We start from the raw sequence: 24,699 nt of genomic DNA on the forward strand, positions 1-24,699 counted from the left end.
GGCTGGTGATGGGACTGCTCTGCATCCTGCATAGTGGCTAATCCTCTGCCACTCTGCACAACTCCGTGGGCTGTGGTTGTAGCTGCCTGATCAGTCATCAGGAAGCAACTATTAATCACTTGGTGTCTGGATTAGAAGGTGTAGGGCTATAAATTTAAAATCAACGAGGAGGAAAAAGGCTCAGGCTCCGGGTGTAACATTCAGGCTTTTGTTTAAAGTGATGTTTGTAGTTGCAAAGCATAAATTAAGATATCCTGTTACTAAGTAAAATACTGATATTACAATTTTGTGTACTTGAGAAATTTTTTCATGTATATTAACCTCTTTTCTAATTTTTATATGAAACGCTAATGTACATTCATTTGTGGTTAAATGCTTTAAAATTTTTGTCACCTATTTCTCATTTCATCTTGATATTCATCCACTGTTTCCTATTGTCAAGCACTTTAGGTTTTGCAGCTTAACTAATGCTTGTGGACAGATTCATGTTGTCTATTGCATACTTGTATAAAAATGAACAGAATCTACTTAATTTGTTTTTTTACATTTCTTTTTCCCTTGTTTTTTAATTCATACCTGAGGCACCCTCACATTTGCATTAGGAAGACAAATTTTAAATAATTAAGAAGCAGATTTATTATCAAAAATTTTTTAAATCTAAGGAATCTGGGATTTCCCTGGCAGTCCAGTGATTAAGACTCCGCACTGGGGCTTCCCTGGTGGCGCAATGGTTAAGAATCCACCTGCCAATGCACGGGACACGTATTTGAGCCCTGGTCCAGGAAGATCCCACATGCCACAGAGCAACTAAGCCCATGCGCCACAACTACTGAGCCTGCGCTCTAGAGCCCACGAGCCACAACTACTGAGCCCACGCGCCACAACTACTGAAGCCCACATGCCCAGAGCCTGTGCTCCGCAACAAGAGAAGCCCCTGCAATGAGAGGCCCGCGCACCACAACGAAGAGTAGCCCCCACTCGCCGCAACTAGAGAAAGCCCGCCTGCAGCAACGAAGACCCAACGCAGTCAAAAATAAATAAGTAAAATAAATAAATTTATTTTTAAAAAAAAGTCTCCGCACTTCCAATGCAGGGGGTGTGGGTTTAATCCCTGGTCTGGGAACTAAGATCCCACAAGCCATGCAGCATGCCCAAAAAAAAAAAAAAAAAAAAAAAATCTGAGGAATCTTATGGAAATTCCTCAAAATATTAAAAATAGTACCATATGATCCAGCAATTCCACTCCTGAGTATTGACCCAAAGAAAATAAAAAACACTGATTAGAAAAGATATGTGCTCCCCTTTGTTCATTGCAGTATTATTTACAATAGGCAACATATAGAAGAAACCTAAGTGTCCCTCAGTAGATGAATGGATAAAGAAGATGGGGTATATATATAGAATGGAATATCACCCAGCCACAAAAAAGAATGAAATCCTGCCATCTGCGACAAGGTGGATGGACCTAGAGGGCAATATACTAAGTGAAATAAGTCAGACAGAGAAAGACAAACACTGTATGATTTCGCTTATATGTGGAATCTAAAAAAACAAAACAAATGAACAGACATAACAAAACAGAAACAGAGTCATAGGTACAGAGAACAAACAAGTGGTTGCCAGAGGGGAGGAGGTTGGGGGGAAGAAAGAAATAGGTGATGGAGATTAAGAGGTACAGACTTCCAGTTGTAAAATAGATGAATCACAGGGGTGAAATGTACAGTGTGGGGAATATAGTCAACAACTATGAAAAACAAATCTTAGATTTATAGCAAGACAGATCTCACTTACCCTTTGCCTGCTTCTTTTTTTTTAATAGTCATTCTTTTTTTATTTTTTTTATTTTTGGCTGCGTTGGGTCTTCGTTGTTGAGCGTGGGTTTTCTCTAGTTATGGCGAGCAGGGGCTACTCTTCGTTGCAGTGTTCAGGCTTCTCACTGCGGTGGCTCCTCTTGTTGCGGAGCACGGGCTCTAGGTGCACGGGCTTCAGTAGCTGTGGCATGCAGCTTCAGTAGTTGTGGCTCGTGGGCTCTAGAGCACAGGCTCAGTAGTTGTGGCTCATGGGTTTAGTTGCTCCGCGGCATGTGGGATCTTCCTGGACCAGGGCTGGAACCCATGTCCCCTGCATTGTCAGGCAGATTCTTAACCACTATGCCACCAGGGAAGCCCTGCCTGCTTCTTAATGGAGCAAATTCCTAACATATCAGTAAGATTATCTTGCTCAGGGCATGAAGAAAGGTATTGTGATAAGCAGAAAATAAAAAGTTTGATTTCAGTAATTTAGTAAAAATTGTCACTTCTTAAGAGCTTGCAAAAATATTATTTAATGCTCCTGAGACAATTAAATTATTTATTTTAACTGAGTATAACTTATAAAATATATAATTGCTATCTATAGAATGCATCTGGGGCTTCCCTGGTGGTGCAGTGGTTGAGCGTCTGCCTGCCGATGCAGGGGACGCGGGTTCGTGCCCCGGTCCGGGAAGATCCCACATGCCGCGGAGCGGCTGGGCCTGCACGTCCGGAGCCTGTGCTCCGCAACGGGAGAGGCCACAACAGTGAGAGGCCCGCGTAACGCAAAAAAAAAAAAAAAAAAAAAGAATGCACCTGACCATAAAAGACCATCTACTCTATAAAGAATATTTATTTGTTGATGCACTTACATTATCTAAGTCATTTGTTTTAAGTGTTTCTGTTTTCACAAGCATTATTGGCCTATTTTGTTTTTCTCTGGTGGGTCTTTCTAGGTTCAGGTAATTTAATAAACCCTTTACATTCAGAATAGTTTCATCCCTGCCACCTTTTAACTGTCATGCTGTCTTTCCCTGTCTCCTTCTATTTTTCCTTGCTTGTCCTCCATCATGCAGTGCTGATACCAGATTTACAGAACATATGGGTGAATCATTCCTTTGACATACAGGTGTGGTGCAAAGACTTCTGTCGGGACCTTCTGTGGCTGTGACCTGGTGAGCTGGCTAATTGAAGTTGGCCTTGCCTCCGACCGTGGTGAAGCTGTGATATACGGAGATAAACTGGTGCAAGGGGGAGTCATCCAACATATCACCAACAATTATGAATTTCGGGATGAGTACTTGTTTTACAGATTTCTTCAAAAGAGTCCTGAACAGAGTCCTCCTGCTATTAATGCAAACATTCCCCAACAGGAAAGATACAAAGAAATTGAGCATTCATCCCCATCCCTTAAGACCTAAGTTATAAAGGAGACAAGTCACCCACATGGAGTCATATTCTAGCCCCAGATCTGTTACTTATTAGTTAGGGGACCTTGGGCAAATCACAACCTCTCTGAGCCTCAGTTGCCTCTTCTGTAAAATTTGACAAGACATGTTCCCACCCCGTGCTAATATTCTGTGATTTCATGTGTATGTAAAACACACAGGAAATTGACTTAGAAAAAAGAGAAACAAATCAAAATTTAAAGTTCTGATAATGAATATAATAATTACTATAAACTATGCCAATATTTTAAAACATTGTTCCCTGCAGTTGCGTGCTGTAATTTCAAAATCAATAGCCAATTTACTGTTCTTTCAAATTGCCAAATTTGGCATCTGTTGGGAGGATATGGACCTTAAATTATGACCAGTTTGCACGTATTGATAGCACTTCCTAAAAAAGATTTCATTGATTCTTATGAGAGGCCTTCTTATTCTATTTTTCCATTCCCTTGAAAAATAGTACTCATTAAAAACTAGAAGCACTTTTTTAAGAAACAAGTGCTTCATCTCCTTTTGCTTTTCTATCCAACGTACTAATCTGTGCCATTAGGAGGGAAATAAGAACCTCCATAAATATTATCTCTAAAATTCATCAACAGAAGTATAGTCTAACCTTTAGCTTTTGTACTAAAAGTAATAATTTGAGCGGATCCATTTAAATTTATCAGCAAAATTATTGCTGTGTGATATATCATTTCTGGTGTTTGCACAAAGCATCTCTGGGCAGGACAGAGATTACCTTATTACCTATTACCTTATTCCCTGCAATTAAAGAGAAGAAAAAACTATGTAATTCAAGCCAAGATTTTAAAATTCTATGCTTAACATCCTATTTTTACATTTATAATTTAGTTTTCTTAAGTGTCCATGTATAAAAATTTATAAATTTGAAAATTACTAAATGTTGCCCTCTACTTAATTATTAGCTGTTAGTACTGGTTTAACTTATTTAAAACCGTTTCAAATATTTATTTGTCTCATACTTTTAGTGTCTTATATGTAAAAACCATTTAGAAAATAATTTATAGGGTTAAATCATTGCCCTTTTAATGCAACAAAAATGTAATTAAAAAAAAAACCTGCATGGAAGCCTAGTGTACTTAACAAGTAAATTACACATTAGTGTGTAGTATTAACCTATTACCAATTTTAAGTTATAACTGGGGAATGGGGTTTTTCAGCAGAACTGTCTGCTACATAACTTAAAAAAATATATATGACCACATTATTATAACTCTTAGAATCCTCAGGAGTAAGCATAAAGCCTCATTGCTGTACCAAGAGAATTTTATAGTTACAGCAATAAAGATATTAATTCATATGCATGCAAGAAACTCAAACGCAAGTGGGGAATTTGTTTTGCTTGTGAACAAGTCATACTACACATGTTCTGTTATTTGCATGACAGGAATTGGCAGCATCTTTTTCCATGGAAGACACTAAAAGAAAACCCTGACTCAGAATGATCTGCAGTTTCAGATAATGAAAGCTTTTAAGAGATGTTTTTAGAATTAAGGATATGCTAATTTTATTAAATAAAAATATTTGTAACTTTTACTCACTCACTGACAAAGCAAGTTTCTCAATAAAATATCTATTTTAACTTGCAGTGCCAACGTCTTTTCTTTGAGTAATCTGAATAATGCAGAAGCCATCAGAGAGATCTTTTCTATAGGTTTTCAATGTTTCCTTAAATGGGTCTCCTGAGATTGTTCTATTCTTCATGACCCTATGGGATCTGTGCACAAGGCCTTGCGCAATTATGCACTCAGTAAACACATTTTATTCATGAGTCAATATGACATTAGAGTCCTCACATATTTCATAATTTTTAATATGCAGGGTCACAGATGAGAAAATTATCCAATACTGTTTTGATTAAAATCTACCCCTTTTATACCAATCTTCAGCATGGTCAATTGTTCTTTTTCTTTGTTCTCAATGAGTAATTCCATGCCTAACTTGTATTTAAATTTCAGTATTTTTAGAATAAGGTAAACTGTGCTTGGCATTTTAGGAATAACGATTAATGATCAGTCAGCTTTTAAAAGCAAAAAATAATGTAAAACTATTGTTACACTTGCTATGCAGTAGAATACAGCTTGGTTTTTGCTCCATCATACCTCATATCATGTAAAATATTAAATTACTTTAGATCACTAAACTAGGTAATGAAGTAATGAGTTATGGTTGGAAACAGTTCAGATGAGAAATGTTACCACCATTTTTCAGGAAAAGATGGGATGATAAATTTCTACAGTTGTTATGATAAAAGCCTAAAATCAATTAAAAAGAGAAAACACTAATAACCCTGTTGAACCTATTTGGGAGCAAATTTTACAAATAGGAACTAGATTTCCAAAATTCTAGACTGCAAAATTATTTCTAGGGCAAATTTTTTTATTGAAAATTAATATGTAAATGGATGTTTTCATCAAAGATCAAATTAGCTTTCTTTAAAATACTCAGTTTATTAGATTATTCCCTTGGTTTATTATGTAATGGTAAATAATAAACCACATCATCTAAGGACTGACTAAAAAAAACCTTAAATTTCAGCTACTATTTTTTTTTCCATAGTTTTAACACCTTTATTAAATCTAATAACTTTCTTTTTTTTGCGGTACGTGGGCCTCTCACTGTTGTGGCCTCTCCCATTGTGGAGCACAGGCTCCGGACGCACAGGCTCAGCGGCCATGGCTCACGGGCCCAGCCACTCCGCGGCATGGGGATCTTCCCGGACCGGGGCACGAACCCATGTCCCCTGCATCGGCAGGTAACCGCTGCGCCACCAGGGAAGCCCTAAATCTAATAACTTTCATAAAGAGCCTGGCACACCTTAGGGAATCATGAGCTTATTAAATATTAGCTAACCTCATTTTATGACTAAACCACTCTTTTCCTGTTACTCTTTTATCAACTGTTATTATTTCTTTTAACATCTTTATTGGAGTATAATTGCTCTACAATGGTGTGTTAGTTTCTGCTTTACAACAAAGTGAATCAGCTGTACATATACATATATCCCCATATCTCCTCCCTCTTGCATCTCCCTCCCACCCTCCCTATCCCACCCTTCTAAGTGGACACAAAGCACCGAGCTGAAATCTCTGTGCTATGCAGCTCCTTCCCACTAGCTATGTATTTTACATTTGGTAGTGTATATATGTCCATGCCACTCTCTCACTTCATCCCAGCTTACCCTTCCCTCTCCCCGTGTCAAGTCCATTCTCTACATCTGCGTCTTTATTCCTCTCCTCCTCCTAGGTTCTTCAGAACTTTTTTTTTTTTTAGATTCCATATATATGTGTTAGCATACAGTATTTATATATATATATTTTTTCTCTTTCTTACTTATTTCACTCTGTATGACAGTCTCTAGGTCCATCCACTTCACTACAAATAACTCAATTTTGTTTCTTTTTATGGCTGAGTAATATTCCATTGTATATATGTGCCACATCTTCTTTATCCATTCATCTGTCAATGGGCACTTAGGTTGCTTCCATGTCCTGGCTATTGTAAATAGAGCCGCAATGAACATTGTGGTACATGACTCTTTTAGAATTATGGTTTTCTCAGGGTATATGCCCAGTAGTGGGGTTGCTGGATCGTATGGTAGTTCTATTTTTAGTTTTTTAAGGAACCTCCATACTCTTCTCCATAGTGGCTGTATCAATTTACATTCCCACCAACAGTGCAAGAGGGTTCCCTTTTCTCCACACCCTCTCCAGCATTTATTGTTTGTAGATTTTTCGATGATGGCCATTCTGACTGGTGTGAGGTGATAACTCATTGTAGTTTTGATTTGCATTTCTCTAATGATTAGTGTTGTTGAGCATCCTTTCATGTGTTGGTTGGCAGTCTGTATATCTTCTTTAGAGAAATGTCTATTTAGGTGTACTGCCCATTTTTGGATTGGGTTGTTTGTTTTTTTGATATTGAGCTGCATTCGCTGCTTGTAAATTTTGGAGATTAATCCATTGTCAGTTGCTTCATTTGCAAATATTTTCTCCCATTCTAGGGTTGTCTTTTCGTCTTGTTTACGGTTTCCTTTGCTGTGCAAAAGCTTTTAAGTTTCATCAGGTCCCATTTGTTTATTTTTGTTTCTATTTCCATTTCTCTAGGAGGTGGGTTAAAAAGGATCTTGCTGTGATTTATGTCATAGAGTGTCCTGCCTATGTTTTCCTCTAAGAGTTCTCTGTATTGTCTGGCCTTACGTTTAGGTCTTGAAACCATTTTGAGTTTATTTTTGTGTATGGTGTTAGGAAGTGTTCTAATTTCATTCTTTTACATGGAGCAGTCCAGTTTTCCCAGCACAACCTATTGAAGAGGCTGTCTTTTCTTCATTGTATATTCTTGCCAACTTTATCAAAGATAAGGTGACCATATGCGCATGGGTTTATCTCTGGGCTTTCTATCCTGCTCCATTGATCTATATTTCTGTTTTTGTGCCAGTACCATACTGTCTTGATTACTGTAGCTTTGTAGTATAGTCTGAAGTGTGGGAGCCTGATTCTTCCAGTTCCATTTTTCTTTCTCAAGATTGCTTTGGCTATTCGGGGTCTTTTGTGTTTCCATACAAATTGTGCAATTTTTTGTTCTAGTTCTGTGAAAAATGCCATTGGTAATTTGATAGGGATTGCACTGAATCTGTAGATTACATTGGGTAGTATAGTCATTTTCACAGTGTTGATTCTAACAATCCAAGAACATGGTATATCTCTCCATTTGTTTGTATCATCTTTAATTTCTTTCATCAGTGTCTTATAGTCTTCTGCATACAGGTCTTTTGTCTCCTTAGGTAGGTTTATTCCTAGGTATTTTATTCTTTTTGTTGCAATGGTAAATGGGAGTGTTTCCTTAATTTCTCTTTAAGATTTTTCATCATTAATGTATAGAAATGCAAGAGATTTCTGTACATTAATTTTGTATCTTGCTACTTTACCAAATTCATTGATTAGCTCTAGTAGTTTTCTGGTAGCGTCTTTAGGATTCTCTATGTGTAGTATCATGTCATCTGCAAACAGTGACAGTTTTACTTCTTCTTTTCCGATTTGGATTCCTTTTATTTCTTTTTATTCTCTGATTGCTGTGGCTAAAACTTCCAAAACTATGTTGAATAATAGTGGTGAGAGTGGGCAACCTTGTCTTGTTCCTGATCTTAGAGGAAATGGTTTCAGTTTTTCACCATTGAGAACAATGTTGGCTGTGGGTTTGTCATATATGGCCTTTATTATGTTGAGTTAAGTTCCCTCTATGCCTACTTTCTGGAGGGTTTTTATCATAAATCAGTGTTGAATTTTGTCAAAAGATTTTTCTGCATCTGTTGATTATCATATGGTTTTTCTCCTTCAATTTGCTAATATGGTATATCACATTGATTGATTTGTGTATATTGAAGAATCCTTGCATTCCTGGGATAAACCCCACTTGATCATGGTGTATGATCCTTTTAATGTGCTGTTGGATTCTCTTTGCTAGTTGTTGAGTATTTTTGCATCTATGTTCATCAGTGATATTGGCCTGTAGTTTTCTTTTTTTGTGACATCTTTGTCTGGTGTTGGTATCAGGGTGATTGTGGCCTCATAGAATGAGTTTGGGAGTGTTCCTCCCTCTGCTATATTTTGGAAGAGTTTGAGGAGGATAGGTGTTAGCTCTTCTCTAAATGTTTGATAGAATTCACCTGTGAAGCCATCTGGTCCTGGGCTTTTGTTTGTTGGAAGATGTTTAATCACAGTTTCAATAGTGCTTGTGATCTGTTTATATTTTCTGTATCTTCCTGGTTCAGTCTTGGAAGGTTGTGCTTTTCTAAGAATTTGTCCATTTCTTCCAGGTTGTCCATTTTATTGTCATATGGTTGCTTGTAGTAATCTCTCATGATCCTTTGTATTTCTGCACTGTCAGTTGTTACTCCTTTTTCATTTCTAATTCTCTTGAGTCTTCTCCCTTTTTTTCTTGATGAGTCTGGCTAATGGTTTATCAATTTTGTTTATCTTCTGAAAGAACCAGCTTTTAGTTTTATTGATCTTTGCTATCGTTTCCTTCATTTCTTTTTATTTCTGATCTAATCTTTATGATTTCTTTCCTTCTGCTAACTTTGGGGTTTTTTTGTTCTTCTTTCTCTAATTGCTCTAGGTGTAAGGTTAGGTTGTTTACTTGAGGTGTTTCTTGTTTCTTGAGGTAGGACTGTATTGCTATAAACTTCCTTCATAGAACTGCTTTTGCTGCACCCCACAGGTTTTGGGTTTTCATGTTTTCATTGTGATTTGTTTCTAGGTATTTTTTGATTTCCTCTTTGATTTCTTCATTGATCTCTTGGTTATTTCGTACTGTATTGTTTAGCCTGCATGTGTTTGTATTTTTTACAGATTTTTTTCCTGTAATTGACATCCAGTCTCATAGCACTGTGGTTGGAAAAGATGCTTGATACAATTTCAATTTTCTTAAATTTACCAAGGCTTGATTTGTGACCCAAGATATTATCTGTCCTGGAGAATGTTCCATGAGCACTTGAAAAGAAAGTGTATTCTGTTGTTTTTGGATGGAATGTCCTATAAATATGTTAAGTCCATTTTGTTTAATGTATCGTTTAAAGCTTCTGTTTCCTTATTTATTTTCATTTTGGATGATCTGTCCATTGGTGAAAGTGGGTTGTTAAAGTCCCCTACTATGATTGTGTTACTGTCAATTTTCCCTTTTCTGGCTGTTAGCATTTGCCTTAGGTACTGAGGTGCTCCTCTGTTGGGTGCATAAATATTTACAATTGTTATATCTTCTTCTTGGATTCATCCTTTGATTATTATGTAGTGTCCTTCTTTGTCTCTTGTAATAGTCTTTATTTTAAAGTCTAATTTGTCTGATACAAGAATTGCTACTCCAGCTTTCTTTTGATTTCCATTTGCATGGAATATCTTTTTCCATCCCCTCACTTTCAGTCTGTATGTGTCCCTAAGTCTGAAGTGGGTCACTTGTAGACAGCATATATACACGTCTTGTTTTTGTATCCATTCAGCCAGTCTATGCTTTTGGTTGGAGCATTTAATCCATTTACATTTAAGGTAATTATTGATATATATGTTCCTATTACCATTTTCTTAATTGTTTTGGTTTTGTTATTGTAGGTCTTTTCCTTCTCTTGTGTTTCCTGCCTAAAGAAGTTCCTTTAGCATTTGTTGTAAAGCTGGTTGGTGGTGCTGAATTCCCTTAGCTTTTGTTTGTCTGTAAAGGTTTTAATTTCTCCGTCAAATCTGAATGACATTCTTGCTAGGCAGAGTAATCTTGGTTGTAGGTTTTTCCCTTTCATCACTTTCAATATGTCCTGCCACTCTCTTCTGGCTTGCAGAGTTTCTGCTGAACCATCAGCTGTTAACCTTATGGGGATTCCCTTGTATGTTATTTGTTGCTTTTCCCTTATTGCTTTTAATATTTTTTCTTGTATTTAATTTTTGATAGTTTAATATGTGTCTTAGTGTGTTTCTCCTTGGATTTATCCTATGTGGGACTCTCTGCACTTCCTGGAGTTGATTGACTATTTCCTTCCCTATATTAGGGAAGTTTTCAATTATAATCTCCTCAAATATTTTCTCAGTCCCTTTCTTTTTCGCTTCTTCTTCTGGGACCCCTACAATTTGAATGTTGTTGCATTTAATGTTGTCCCAGAGGTCTCTGAGACTGTCCTCAATTCTTTTCATTCTTTTTTCTTTATTGTGCTCTGTGGGAGCTGTTTCCACTATTTTATCTTCTAGGTCACTTATCCGTTATTCTGCCTCAGTGATTCTGCTACTGATTCCTTCTAGACAATTTTTTTTTTTTTTTTTTTTGCGGTACACGGGGCTCTCACCGCTGTGGCCTTTCCCGTTGCAGAGCACAGGCTCTGGACACGCAGCCTCACAGCGGCCACGGCTCACAGGCCCAGCCGCTCCACTGCACGCGGGATCCTCCCGGACCAGGGCACGAACCCGCGTACCCTGCATCGGCAGGTGGACCGCCAACCACTGTGCCACCAGGGAAGCCCGTTCTAAGAATTTTTAATTTCATTTATTGTGTTGTTCATCATTGTTTGTTTGCTCTTAATTCTTCTAGGTCCTTGTTAAACGTTTCTTATATTTTCTCCATTCTATTTCCAAGATTTTGGATCATCTTTACTGTCATTACTCTGAATTCTTTTTCAGGTAGACTGCCTATTTCCTCTTCATTTGTTTGGTCTGGTGGGTTTTTACCTTGCTCCTTCATCTGCTGTGTACTTCTGTCTTCTCATTTTGCTTAACTTACTGTGTTTGGGGTCTCCTTTTCGCAGGCTGCAGGTTCATAGTTCCCATTGTTTTTGGTGTCTGCCCCCAGTGGGTAAGGTTGGTTCAGTGGGTTGTGTAGGCTCTCTGGTGGAGGGGACCGGTGCCTGTGTTGTGGTGGATGAGGCTGGACTTGTCTTTCTCGTGGGCAGGACCACATCCGGTGGTGTGTTTGGGGGTATCTGTGACCTTATTATGGTTTTAGGCAGACTGTCTGCTAATGAGTGGGGTTGTGTTCCTGTCTTGCTAGTTGTTTGGCTGGTCGTTGAGTGGAGCTGGGTCTTAGTGTTGAGATGGAGATCTCTGGGAGAGCTTTCGTCGTTTGATATTACTTGGAGCCAGGAGGTCTCTCTCCCAACTCAGAGGCTCAGGCCTGACACCTGGCTGGAGCACCAAAATCCTGTCAGCCACACAGCTCAGAAGAAAAGGGAGAAAAAAGAAAGAGAGAGAGAGAGAAAGAAGGAAAAAAGTAAAATAAAAGTCAAGTTATTAAAATAAAAAAGTATTAAAATTAAAAAGTAATAAAGAAAGAGAGCAAGCAAACCTAAAAACAAATCCACTAATGATAAAAGTGCTAAAAACTATACCAAAAAAAAAAGGACAGAACTCTAGCACAAATGGCAAAAGCAAAGGTATACAAACAAAATCACACAAAAAAGCATACACATACACACTCACAAAAAGAGAAAAAGGAAAAATATATTTTTTTTAAAAAAAGGAAGAGAGTATCCAAATCAATAAACAAATCTACCAATGATAATAAGGTAAATACTAAACTAAGATAAACATAAAACCAGAAATAAATTAGATGCAGAAACCAAACCCCAAGTCTTCAGTTGCTCCCAAAGTCCACCTCCTCAATTTTGGGATGATTCGTTGTCTATTCAGGTATTCCACAGATGCAGGGTACATCAAGTTGATTGGGGAGATTTAATCCACTGCTCCTGAGGCTGTGGGGAGAGATTTCCCTTTCTCTTCTTTGTTTGCACAGCTCCCGGGGTTCAGCTTTGGATTTGGCCCTGCCGCTGCATGTAGGTCGCCTGAGGGCATCTGTTCCCACCCAGACAGGACAGGGTTAAAGTAGCAGCTGATTAGGGGGCTCTGGCTCACTAAGGCCAGAGGGAGGGAGGGGTATGGAATGCGGGGCGAGCCTGCAGCGGCAGAGGCCGGCATGACGTTGCAACAGCCTGAGGCACACTGTTCTCCTGGGGAAGTTGTCCCTGGATCACGGGACCCTGGCAGTGGCGGGCTTCACAGGCTCCCGGGAGGGGAGGTGTGGATAGTGACCTGTGCTTGCACACAGGCTTCTTGGTAGCTGCAGCAGCAGCCTTAGCATTTCATGTCCGTCTCTGATGTCCACGCTGATAGCCGCAGCTCGCGCCAGTCTCTGGAGCTCGTTTAGGTGGTGCTCTGAATCCCCTTTCCTCGCGCACCACGAAACAATGGTCTCTTGCCTCTTAGGCAGTTCCAGACTTTTTCCCCGACTCCCTCCCAGCTAGCTGTGGCGCACTAGCCCTCTTAAGGCTGTGTTCACGCAGCCAACTCCAGTCCTCTCTCTGGGATCCGACCTCTGAAGCTGGAACATCAGCTCCCAGCCCCCACCCGCCCCGGCGGGTGAGCAGACAAGCCTCTCAGGCTCATGAGTGCTGGTCAGCACCGATCCTCTGTGCGGGAATCTCTCCGCTTTGCCCTCTGCACCCCTGTTGCTGCACTCTCCTCCATGGCTCCAAAGCTTCCACCCCCACCCCCACCCCCAGTCTCCACCAGTGAAGGGGCTTCCTAGTGTATGGAAACTTTTCCTCCTTCACAGCTCCCTCCCAGAGGTGCAGGTCCCGTCCCTATCCTTTTGTCTCTGTTTATTCTTTTCTGTTTTGCCCTACCCAGGTACGTGGGTAGTTTCTTGCCTTTTGGGAAGTCTGAGGTCTTCTGCCAGCGTTCAGTAGGTGTTCTGTAGCAGTTGTTCCACATGTAGATGTATTTCTGCTGTATTTGTGGGGAGGAAGGTGATCTCCACATCTTACTCCTCCAGCATCTTGAAGGTCCCCCCAGCTACTATGTTTTTTACTCTTAAGAAACACATGAAATTTAAGAAAACCTTAAATTTTCTAAAATATACCACAAGGTATTAATTACTCACTGAAGTACCAAAGCCCAATACCATATTGGATTTATAGAGTGAAAGTCTCCCAAAATGTTTTATAAATTAATTGGCTGTTTATAAATATAATAATCCTTATCTTTATCTGGGGAGTTATTATTCCTATTTTGAATATGGAAAAAGGGAATAGGTTGACCTCAGCCTTATAAAAGGCTACCAAGTTGTACGGATAGATTGTCTAGCTAATTTTCTCAACTTTACAAGCTGAGAAGAGGACTGTGTAAATTCTCTCCATCAGTCCTTGAATGTTAATTTAAATGTTTATTGAGCATCTAGCTTGTGCCAGACACAATGTTGAACATTAAGCACACAACAGTGAGAAAAAATATGGTTCTTATCCTCATAAAGCTTCTTCTGCTGTGAGAGACAGATGTTAAACATTTAATTACACTTGTGATCAGGATCACATGTGGCTCTCAGAGTATGTATCAAGAGGCTTGATCTTGAGTGGGGAAAATTTCCCTGAGGAAGTCATGTTTCAGCAAAACTCTAAAGGATGGAAAGAACTACTTATATTAAAAGCACATGAAATGAATGGTGCAAGCAGAGGGTACAGTCATGATGAAGGAACTGAGCACATTCAAGGAACTGAAAGAGCAGAATAGAAACTTTAAAAAAACAAAGCATAGGGCTCCCCTGGTGGAGCAGTGGTTGAGAGTCCGCCTGCCGATGCAGGAAACGCGGGTTCGTGCCCGGTCCAGGAAGATCCCACATGCCGTGGAGTGGCTGGGTCCGTGAGCCATGGCCGCTGAGCCTGCGCGTCCGGAGCCTGTGCTCCGCAACGGGAGAGGCCACAACAGTGAGAGGCCCGCGTACCGCGCAAAAAAAAAAAAAAAAAAAAAAAAAAAAAAGCATAATAAGATATAGATGGGGCAGATTGGCAGGATCTTGTTGATAGTTGTTAAGGATTGGGACTTATCTCATTGACTCTTTACAGTTTTAGACACAATAGGAAAATTAACAACTTGATTTTTTAAAATGAGCAGAAGATCTGAACAGATTCCTCATCAAAGAAGATAATATAGATGGCAAATAAGCATATTAAGAGGTGCTTTGCACCATATGTCATTAGGGAAATGCAAATTAAAACAATGAGATACTACTACATACCTATTAGAATGGCCCAAATCCAGAACACTGACAACAAATGTTGGCGAGGATGTGGAACAATAGGAACTCTAATTGACTGCTGGTAGGAAAGCAAAATGGTACGGTAGTCACTTTAGAAGACAGTTTGGCAGTTTCTTATAAAACTAAACATACTCTTCCCACACCATCCAACACTCATGTTCCTGGGTATTTACCCAACTGAGTTCAAACCATGTCTACACAAAAACCTGCACATGGATATTTATAGCAGCTTTATTCATAATTGCCAAGACACAGAAGCAACCAGACGTCCTTCAGTAGTGGATATCAGCAGCCAGGGTATCCGGACAGTGGAATATTATTCATCACTAAAAAGAAATGAGTTATCAAGCCATGAAAAGACATAGAGGAAACTTAAATGCATATTACTAAGTTAAGGAGCCAATCTGAAAAGGAGGCTACATACTGTATGATTCCACCTATACAATATTCTGGAAAAGCCAAAACTGTAGAGACAGTAAAAAGATGATTGCCAGGGGTTAGGGGAAGGGAGAGATGAATAGGTGGAGCACAAAGGATATTTAGAGCAGTAAAACTGTTCTGTATGATACTGTAATTGTAGATACACGTCATTATACATTTATCCAAACCCATAGAATGTACAATGAGTGAAACCTAATGTAAACTCTGGATTTTGGGTGATAATGATGTGTCAGTGTAGGTTCATCAGTTATAACAAATGTGCCACTCTGGTGGGGGATGTTGATGGTGGAGGGGAGGATAGAGGAACAGGGGTACGTGGGAACTCTGTACTTTCTTCTCAATTTTGCTTTAAGCGTAAAACTGCTCTAAAAATAAAGTCTATTTTTTTAAAAAAGTTTTAGGAGGGAAATTCATGAACATATTTAAAATTTTAATAGATCACTCTAGCTGCAGTGACCCATGTGGATGAAGATAAAGAGCAAAAATCGGTGCAGAAGAACTTAACTGCAGTGGTCCAGGTGAGAGCCTGGTACTAGTTTGGTCTAGCATGGTGTCAAAGGAGAAAGTGAAAACATGCGGGCCCTAGAGAGAGGCACGTTTCTGTGCCTAAATAAATCAATGAACTGCTTACCCTTAGTTTCCTCACATATTAAAAAAGAGAGGGGGGGGCATTTGGGGGTTGCCCAAGGGGCTTCATGATTTAGGAAGAACCTATCACTGAATTATATGTAAGGCAAACCAGAATTAACTGAGCATTTGATACAGTTTTCTTTTGTAATGGCAGCCCTGCATTAGACAAGAGCCATCAGGCAGATTATGATTTTTATGAGAGAATTTAAAAAATAATTTCTGAGGACTCTTTAAATATAATGATCCATTATTTTAGTAATAATCCTAATTGCAGTGATAGTGACCAATAAATATCATAATGCAATCAAACACCGAAAATGGAAATTTCTAGAAACCAATAAAAACATAGTGTTATTTTGAGTTGGATTTTTCTTTTGTTTATATTTCCAACTTTGAGTCTTACTTGGTAATCCCTATGTAACTTTAACAGAGTTTTTTTTGTTTGTTTTTTGCGGTACGCGGGCCCCTCACTGCTGTGGCCTCTCCCGTTGCGGAGCCCAGGCTCCGGACGCGCAGGCTCAGCGGCCATGGCTCACGGGCCTAGCCGCTCCGCGGCATGTGGGATCTTCCCGGACCGGGACATGAACCCGTGTCCCTTGCATCGGCAGGGGACTCTCAACTACTGCGCCACCAGGGAAGCCCTTTAACAGAGTTTTATAATCTTTGGACAGGTATTATTATTCATATATAATGTTCATAATATATATTATAACGTTCTTAATGTTCATAATATGCTAATATTTCTGTTTCATCACCACTGTCTCATTCCTGTTCCTGTTTTCACTGAATGAACAGAAGTAAAAGATGAGAGAGATTTGAGACACCAAAATAATATCTCCTAAGGTCTTGGCTTATTCCATTTCCTAATCTCCCAGGAAAGCTCTTCTAAAAATATTAACATAAAAGTCTGTTAAGGGGTATGGGCGACAAAATGCTAGACAATTAGAGCTAAAAGCTCACTGGTCAGCTAAGTCTTGACAAAGAGCAAGTCTGAGTTTAATAAAACATTTGCATAATTAAAAGACTGGAATAAAACAATGTGTAAATCTAGAAAATTTTGCTAGAGCTGGATAATACTTGCCTAAAGCACAAAAAACTTACTAGTTGAGACAATATTTTCCATTACTAAAGAAAAATCTGCTTTCTGTTGTAACTGAGAAAATTGAGGACAATATATAATTATAATAAATGTATACATTATTTTAATGTTTCGTGCTTTATGCAGAATTGGATATTTAGTTACTGTGATTTTTAAAAAGGTATTGTGGCTAGAAAAAAAAATACAAGTCGGTACCTAAAGTGAAACCTGGCTATCCATGATATATGTGTCCAATTCCAATGTTATTTTCTTTCTCAATATTTCATCAAGGCTACATGTAGTTTTAATAGCCAAGCTATCACCTGAATGCTATTAAAGAATAATCATATCTGCTCAAACTTAATTTATATTATTTACCAAGGTAACAGATTCTAATTTTGAGGAAAATTGCTGACCATTTATGCGATCACTAAGAACTAATATTTGGCTCATAAATTCTAATTTCATCTTTTGTACACTGAGGAAAAAGATTAACAATTTTATCCACATCAAGATGCTTGTTTTGAAGGATTGATTCCATCTCTTTGAATAGTTCCTTCTCCAGTTTGCTCATGTTGTCCAACATTGTTTTGGCTTTTTCCTGAACAATTAAAAAATAAAAATAAATAAATACACAGATACACATGTGTGCATGAGTACACACACGAGTCTAACAAAATTCCAAACCACCTCTACACACAAGGTTTGTTCATTCTGGTTTCAACTTCTGGTTCGGTTCCCCTTCTCCTATTCTTTAGATAAAGAAAGAATGAAATTCTTTGGGAAAAATCATTGTTCTAGATTCAGTTAATCTATTAACCACAAACTATAGTTATTTTTAGTAGAAAATACAATAACAATTATGTAGTATTAGTCTATAAGCAAGAAACTTAAAAGACAAATAACAGGTCAACTGAAAATTTGATATTAATTGTGGATGGGGAAGGTTGCTGAAAACTGAAGCTGAAATATTTTCATGAATTTGGATCTTCTACATTTAAAACCAGCATTATCAGATTAAACAAAGGAAATAGAACAGTGACGTTCAAGGGAAAGAGCAACTAAAAGAAAAGTCATTTTCTCTATGATTCCTCCTTGTATCAACAAGGGGGGGAAAAGGTCATGATTCTTATAGAAAGGAGCAATTTTTAAGTTATTAATGAATTACCATCATCAGTTAGAGGGTAGGTACTGACAGAAAAAGTGTATAAGAAGAGAGTTACTAGAAAGTGAGCATAATTTTTAAAATTTGAACCATAATGGGGCAGAACTCCACAAAACAAGGATTCTTAACTTTGACCTATACTTCAGTATGAAATTGTATGCAATTTTTTCTGAAGAAACACTGCACTTCATATCAGTGCAAAAAATGTATTTTATCAATAAATGGTATTAGAATAATTGGTCATCTCTTTGGAAAACGAAGTTAGAACCCTACTTCATAACACCCATAAAAATAAATTCCAGATAAAGAACTAATTTTTTTTCAAATATGCATATATGTATTTGAAAGAAAATACAGAAGTTATATTTATTTTGAGGTGAGGCAGCCCTTTTGAAGCATGAAATCAAGATGCCTTAAAGGAAAAGACTAACAAATGCAACCGATTAAATTTTAAACTTGTCTGACAAAAGAAGTTAAATAAACAAACTGAGATTAAAAATTTGCTACACAACAAAGTTGTTCACATATTTTTGCCTCTTTGAGGCAAAAGACAAAAACAACCAAGAATCAACTGAAAAACAGACTAAGGAAAATAATAGGCAAGTCATTTAAGAGGAAACACAAAGGCCAATAAACATGAAATTTTCAACCTCATTAGTAATCAAGAAATGTTAACTAAACTACCAGTAGGACTGACTCTCCCTAAAACATAAAAGTAGTTATTTACAGAGCCAGGACTAGAACCCAGGTCTTTGACACTTCTTCCCTCAAATCCCATTGTCTTTCCACTACTTCATGTTGTCAATCAACATTTAATACCTATTAAATACAGCCTAAAATAGTAACTGCTTTTAAATTTTATTTCATTATTACTTAGAAAAATGTCAATCAGCAATTTAATTTAGTTTAATGGGCATTTAGTAATAAGTCTACAAAACCCACCTCCCAGAAGCAGTATTTAAGGGGAAAAGGGAGCTAACAACTCTTGAGAACTATCATGAGCAATGAGAGCAGTGCAGAGGCTGCTCAGAAAGGAGGGGAAATCCCTCCAGAGCAGACATTCATGAAACATATCACTGAAGAACTTGAGCAAAGGCAAGAAGAACCAGGGGCTCATCATTTTTCACAGCACTGTGCTGAGTCTGGAGGATGGGCCAAGCCCATGGAGGGAATGACACTTCTGGGCCGGTGCACTGGGTCCTAGTCAGTGCACTTAATAGGCTCCTAGAACAAAACACTTGCCTCTCACTCCATGCCACTAGGCTACAAAAAGGTGTTTACACTGTAGGTCAGAAGTAAAACAAACTGGTCTCAGAAAAAAGCAGTAGTGTCAAGAATCTATAGCAAATAGAGGATCTGTACAGAGCTCTCTGCTTTAAGCATAAGCACGGGGGTGGGCCGGGGGGTGTGGGAGAGAGAAAAGCATGGCAACTATGTAAACATACTACAGAAAAAGGAAATAAGTAAATAATTGCCGGGGAGGAAAATTCATCTAATTCATTTAATGTAGAAAGAATGTAAATGTATATACCTTCACAAAGTAAAAGTTATTATAGGCAATAAAAATCAGAAGCGAAGCTGGTAGAAGCAGGTGAGAAAAGGTATAAGATGACCAATCTTTTCCTTCATTGCAAGGAATGAGTTGAGAGTTCTGAGAAAGGCCTTTAGGTAGCCCTTCCATTTCCTTCTAATCTATTTTTTTAATCTCTGGGGCAGAGACAGAAGAGGGCAGGAAGGCTGAAGAGGTATGAACATTATAAAATTATTTGTCTACCCATCAATCTATCTGTCCCCCCAAATTATATATCTACTTGTTTCTGGAGATGAGATTGTAGGTGATGTGTTTAATCTTTTATTATGCTTACATTTAAAAATAATAAGCATTTATCTTTTATTAAAACTTCAACTCATTATAATAATTATTATTTTAAGTCTATGGGGTGTCAAGTCACTTTCAATTAAAATTAATCTGAGGGTATATGATTAAGAACATTATTTTAGAGATCAGGTTAACTCCCCTCTAGAAGTTTTGTAATTTTTGGTGTGAGATACACTAAGAAAGCTACTTAAACTCTCCAAGTCTCAGATTTCTTATCAGTAAAATGGAAACGATAATAGTACCTACCTGGGACTTCCCTGGTGGCACAGTGTTTAAGAATCTGCCTGCCAATGCAGGGGACACGAGTTCCAGCCCTGGTCCAGAAAGATCCCACATGCCACGGAGCAACTAAGCCCATGTGCCACAACTACTGAGCCTGCCCTCTAGAGCCCGGGAGCTGCAACTACTGAGCCCACGTGCCACGACTACTGAAGCCCACATGCCTAGAGCCCGTGCTCCACAACAAGAGAAGCCACTGCAATGAGAAGCCCGCGCACTGCAACGAAGAGTAGCCCCTGCTCACCACAACTAGAGAAAGCCCGCACGCAGCAATGAAGAACCAGCGCAGCCAAAAATAAATAAATAAAATAAATAAATTTATTTAAAAAAAATAGTACCTACCTGATAAAGTGGTTGTGAAGATTAAATGAAATATCCCATGTAACAGTACCATGGTTCTTGGTGTATAATAAGTGTTCAATAAATGTTAGCTATTGTTATTATGTTTAATATACTAAATTTCTCTAAATTCGCAATATATTCTTAACCATTTTTTTAACCAAAGTTCAAAAATAATATAGCTCTATTATAGTCTAAGCATCTAAACTATTTTTAAACCTATTTTTATATAAAGGAAAGAAAGCTGAAATTTCAAAGTTCAAAATATGGATTGAATCATATTTTAAGTTATTCTTAATGATAAAACAGAGAATATAATCTAATCATACCTCCTTATTATCTAGTATTTCCAAGGCCTGTTGATGTTTTTGGTAGAGTAGGTGTCTTCTGTCAGGCTTAATGTTAAACTGTGGCTTCTTTTTAACTGAATCTTCAAATGTGGGTGAACTGGTGTCCAATAGTTGTGAAATATTTGGTATAAATATGAAAGGCTTAAAAACAGATCTAGAAGAAAAAGTATTAAGTTTGGTATCTGGGGATATAAAAATATTCAGCCGAAAAAAAAATATCCAGCATTATTCTAAATCTTCTAAGATTCCCTTTAATTTCTACTAATTTATAACATACTAATTGTTCCTGTCATACTACTTATACCCATGCCTGTCTTCCCTGGTACACTGGGATCTCCTTTTGGGGCAAGGGATCATACTTTATTGAGCCTTATATTCCCATGAACCTAACAAAGGGCCTGGCATATAAACAGTGTCAAGTAAAATTATAGTTCATCATTTTCTACTGCAAATTCCACAGTTGGAGGGTAAGAACAATCCTCAATGTAACAGATTGAGCATTAGGATTTGGGATGAAAATAAGCAGCAGTATTAATAAGGGATTCACAAGTTTTATTCCTTTTTCTGGAAGATATCTTTAATAATATGAAAGATTATAATACTAAGAGGTAGTGAATATAAGATCACTTCTAAATGTAATGTGCATTAAGTTTTATGAGACACCAATGATTTAAATCAAGGTAGTCTGTATATATCCTACTTAAGATATAACTTGAACTATTGATATTTTGTTTTACACGTATGTATTTTCTAGATCATTTAACCTTTTTACTCTTACTCATCATCTAATATTTAATACTGAAATCTGCATTAGAAAACCAATCTACTTTTTTTTTTTTTTTTTCTTTTTGGTACGCGGGCCTCTCACTGTTGTGGCCTCTCCCCGTTGCGGAGCACAGGCTCCGGACGCGCAGGCTCAGCAGCCGTGGCTCACGGGCCCAGCCGCTCCGCGGCATGTGAGATCTTCCCAGACCGGGGCACGAACCCCCGTCCCCTGCATCGGCAGGCGGACTCTCAACCACTGCGCCATCAGGGAAGCCCCAATCTACTTGTTTTTCTTGACAATTTTAAATATAGTTAGGGAAAGAGGGAGTAGGGATAACTGCGTACCAGAAACTATAAACATTTTCGTCCCATATGAATGAGAATAGTTATGGCAATGATACACATAGGAAAATGGCAGACTAAAACCTGAATAGAAAATGCATTCAAAAGACTTCTCTGGTGGCGCAGTGGTTAAGAATCCGCCTGCCAATGCAGGATACAGGGGTTTGAGCCCTCGTCTGGAAAGATCTCACATGCCACGGAGCAACTAATCCCGCGTTCTAGAGCCAGCACTACTGAGCCCATGTGCTGCAACTACTGAAGCCTAGAGCCCAAGCTCCGCAACAAGAGAAGCCACCGCAACGAGAAGCCCGCGCACCGCAACCAGAGAAAGCCTACGTGCAGCAATGAAGACCCAACGCAGCCAATAATTAATTAATTTAAAAAAAAAAGAAAATGCATTCAAAAATTATTGTGGTATTTGTGCAACAAAAATTTAGCCTGACAAAATCATCACCAAACTAATGACTCTACCCTACCCCTGACCCCCTGCCTGGTTTATAGTATTTTGTGACTTTACCTCTCAGGATCAGGAGTCCCTGTAAGGAAGTGGATGCAAGGAACGTTGGAGTCTTGAGGTAAAATAGAAACCATGCTTGCAGTGGTCAGGAATTCTCCCTCCATATTAATGCCACTTGGTTTATCTCGGAGAATTTCCATCATTGTTTCAAAGGTTATGTTTCCTAGGGAAATGAATTTTAAGACGATCAAATACATATGCATTTGCAGGTTGGCATCCTGCAATTATGAACTGCTTTCTCTATTGATAATACATAATATGAGACACTGGTCTAGGTATAAATTAAGTAAGACTGACTATAAGCAAATCTTGTACCATAACTGTTAGACTCACTGCACTGTCCCAAGGAAGATTTTTTTCTAACATAAAATATACAAAATCTCAAAACATTATAACAGGTTAAATCTGTTATTTCCTAAGAAGATGAAATCAATAATGCAAAATATACTCAATCTCACTGCCCTTCCAAAAATTTTTAAGAGGTATGTAGTTAACAATTAACTAATGACAATAATAACTATTATCTGAGTCTATCCATTCTGGGAACCAAATATTAAGAGAATATTGTGCTTAGTTTCCAATATTATACCAGATGTTCTTTACAAAATAACAAATTATTTTTCCTGTAATATAATTGCTATGCCTGACATTAATACTCTTGTATGAAAGTGTGAACTGTAACCTGAGTGGGAATGAAGGAGGCAAAAGACATTATTGGCTAATGGAATTTGTATGTACATAGTTCCACTGGACTACTTTAAAAATTTAAATGTCCATCATGTGTAATGAAAATAAATGGCATTATATTCTGTTTTCTGCTTTCATAGGTAAAGTTTGATATTTTAAGGAGATTTTTTTGAGAAAAATAGAAGAAAATCTATCTCTTTAGCAAACACAACATGTCCATGAGAACCTCAGAATCCCATATTTGGAAGGCATTTCCACCAAAAAAATTTTAAAAGCCAATCATGCCCTCAGACAGCTCTGTTTCTTTCTATATATATCCATAGTCAAAGATGTGATTTAGGATCTATCTCATGACAAGATGAATAATCTTACCCTTCCACAATGCAGTCCTCCAAAAGTAGCCAAAATATCTTCTACTCACATGATAATAATTCTCTTCTCCAAAATTTATGACTCAATTCTCCCTGAATCACATTAGGACTCCTTCAAATTAAAACTTACTACTAAGCTTAACTTAAATAAACTTTTCCTCTCCATCTGTCTTTTGTCTGTATTGGTCCTATCTTTTGTTTATCTTGATCCTATCTCTGCCATCAGATTATAAATTCCTGATCTTTTGTCTGTATTGGTCATATCTCTGCCATTAGATTACAAATTCTCTCAAGACAAGAATGGGATTTTCTCTGTTTAGTTCTCATTCACTCAACAAATATTTATTGAACACCTATTAAATGCCAGGCACTGTCCTAGGCAATGGATAGATAGATAGACACAGACAGACAGAAAGACAGATATTGATAGATTTAGACATGGATATACAGCTCTGTGAATATAAAGAAATGAAAGTCCCCTGATCCAATTTCAATTAAGGTAACCACAGTTAACAATTCAAAAAGGATTTCTCCTGGGACTTCCCTGCTAAGACTCCACGCTCCCAATGCAGGGGGCCCAGGTTCGATCCCTGGTTGGGCAACTAGATCCCACATGCATGCCACAACTAAGAGTCCACACGCTGCAACTAAAAACAAAAGATCCCGCATGCCACAACTAGGACCCGCTGCAGCCTAAATAAATAAATAAATAATAAATAAATAATTTTTTTTAAAAAAAAGATTTCTCCTGAAGAGTTTCAGAACAGGTCTGAAATTTTTTCTTTGAATAAATGCAAGAAATTCTCATTATCAGAAGAAAATTGGTACCAGAAAATAGCCACTTAAAGCAACATATTTAAAATAAGAATCAAAACTTCATGGTATGTAGTGGAGGAAAAGGATTGACTGGATCTTTAAAATGAAATTAAAATACAAAAATAAGTTTACATAAGCTTATAGTTAACAAAATTTAGGTTAAAATTTTAATACGCTAATTCTTAGAACAAAGAATGAAACAAGTGTAATTTTTACAACAAA

At 37.9% G+C, this 24,699-nt stretch overlaps 2 protein-coding genes across 3 annotated transcripts in view; one reads left to right on the top strand and one right to left on the bottom strand.

The window, feature by feature from the left end:
- GPR155 (G protein-coupled receptor 155) overlaps window positions 1-4,847 on the top strand; it is a 42,827-nt gene extending 37,980 nt beyond the window's left edge. Inside the window, exon 16 of one of the 2 annotated variants that reach the window (XM_030851662.2) lies at window positions 2,867-3,001. In XM_030851662.2, coding sequence (XP_030707522.1) covers window positions 2,867-2,912 — 46 coding nt within the window. In that variant the 3' untranslated portion in view covers window positions 2,913-3,001. Of the gene's footprint in view, window positions 1-2,866 lie in introns of both variants that reach the window. The other variant, XM_030851652.2, reaches the window with a different exon arrangement.
- A 10,186-nt stretch (window positions 4,848-15,033) lies between these two features.
- Window positions 15,034-24,699, bottom strand: part of SCRN3 (secernin 3) — a 36,906-nt gene continuing 27,240 nt past the window's right edge. The window contains exons 6-8 of the mRNA XM_030851720.2: window positions 22,604-22,766; window positions 20,959-21,133; window positions 15,034-17,568 (exon numbers count right to left, since the gene is read on the bottom strand). Of these exons, the coding sequence (XP_030707580.1) occupies window positions 17,398-17,568; window positions 20,959-21,133; window positions 22,604-22,766 (509 nt within the window). The 3' untranslated portion in view covers window positions 15,034-17,397. The remainder of the gene's footprint in view (window positions 17,569-20,958; window positions 21,134-22,603; window positions 22,767-24,699) is intronic.

The sequence above is a fragment of the Globicephala melas genome, chromosome 7, assembly GCF_963455315.2.
Source record: "Globicephala melas chromosome 7, mGloMel1.2, whole genome shotgun sequence".
Classification (NCBI taxonomy): domain Eukaryota; kingdom Metazoa; phylum Chordata; class Mammalia; order Artiodactyla; family Delphinidae; genus Globicephala; species Globicephala melas.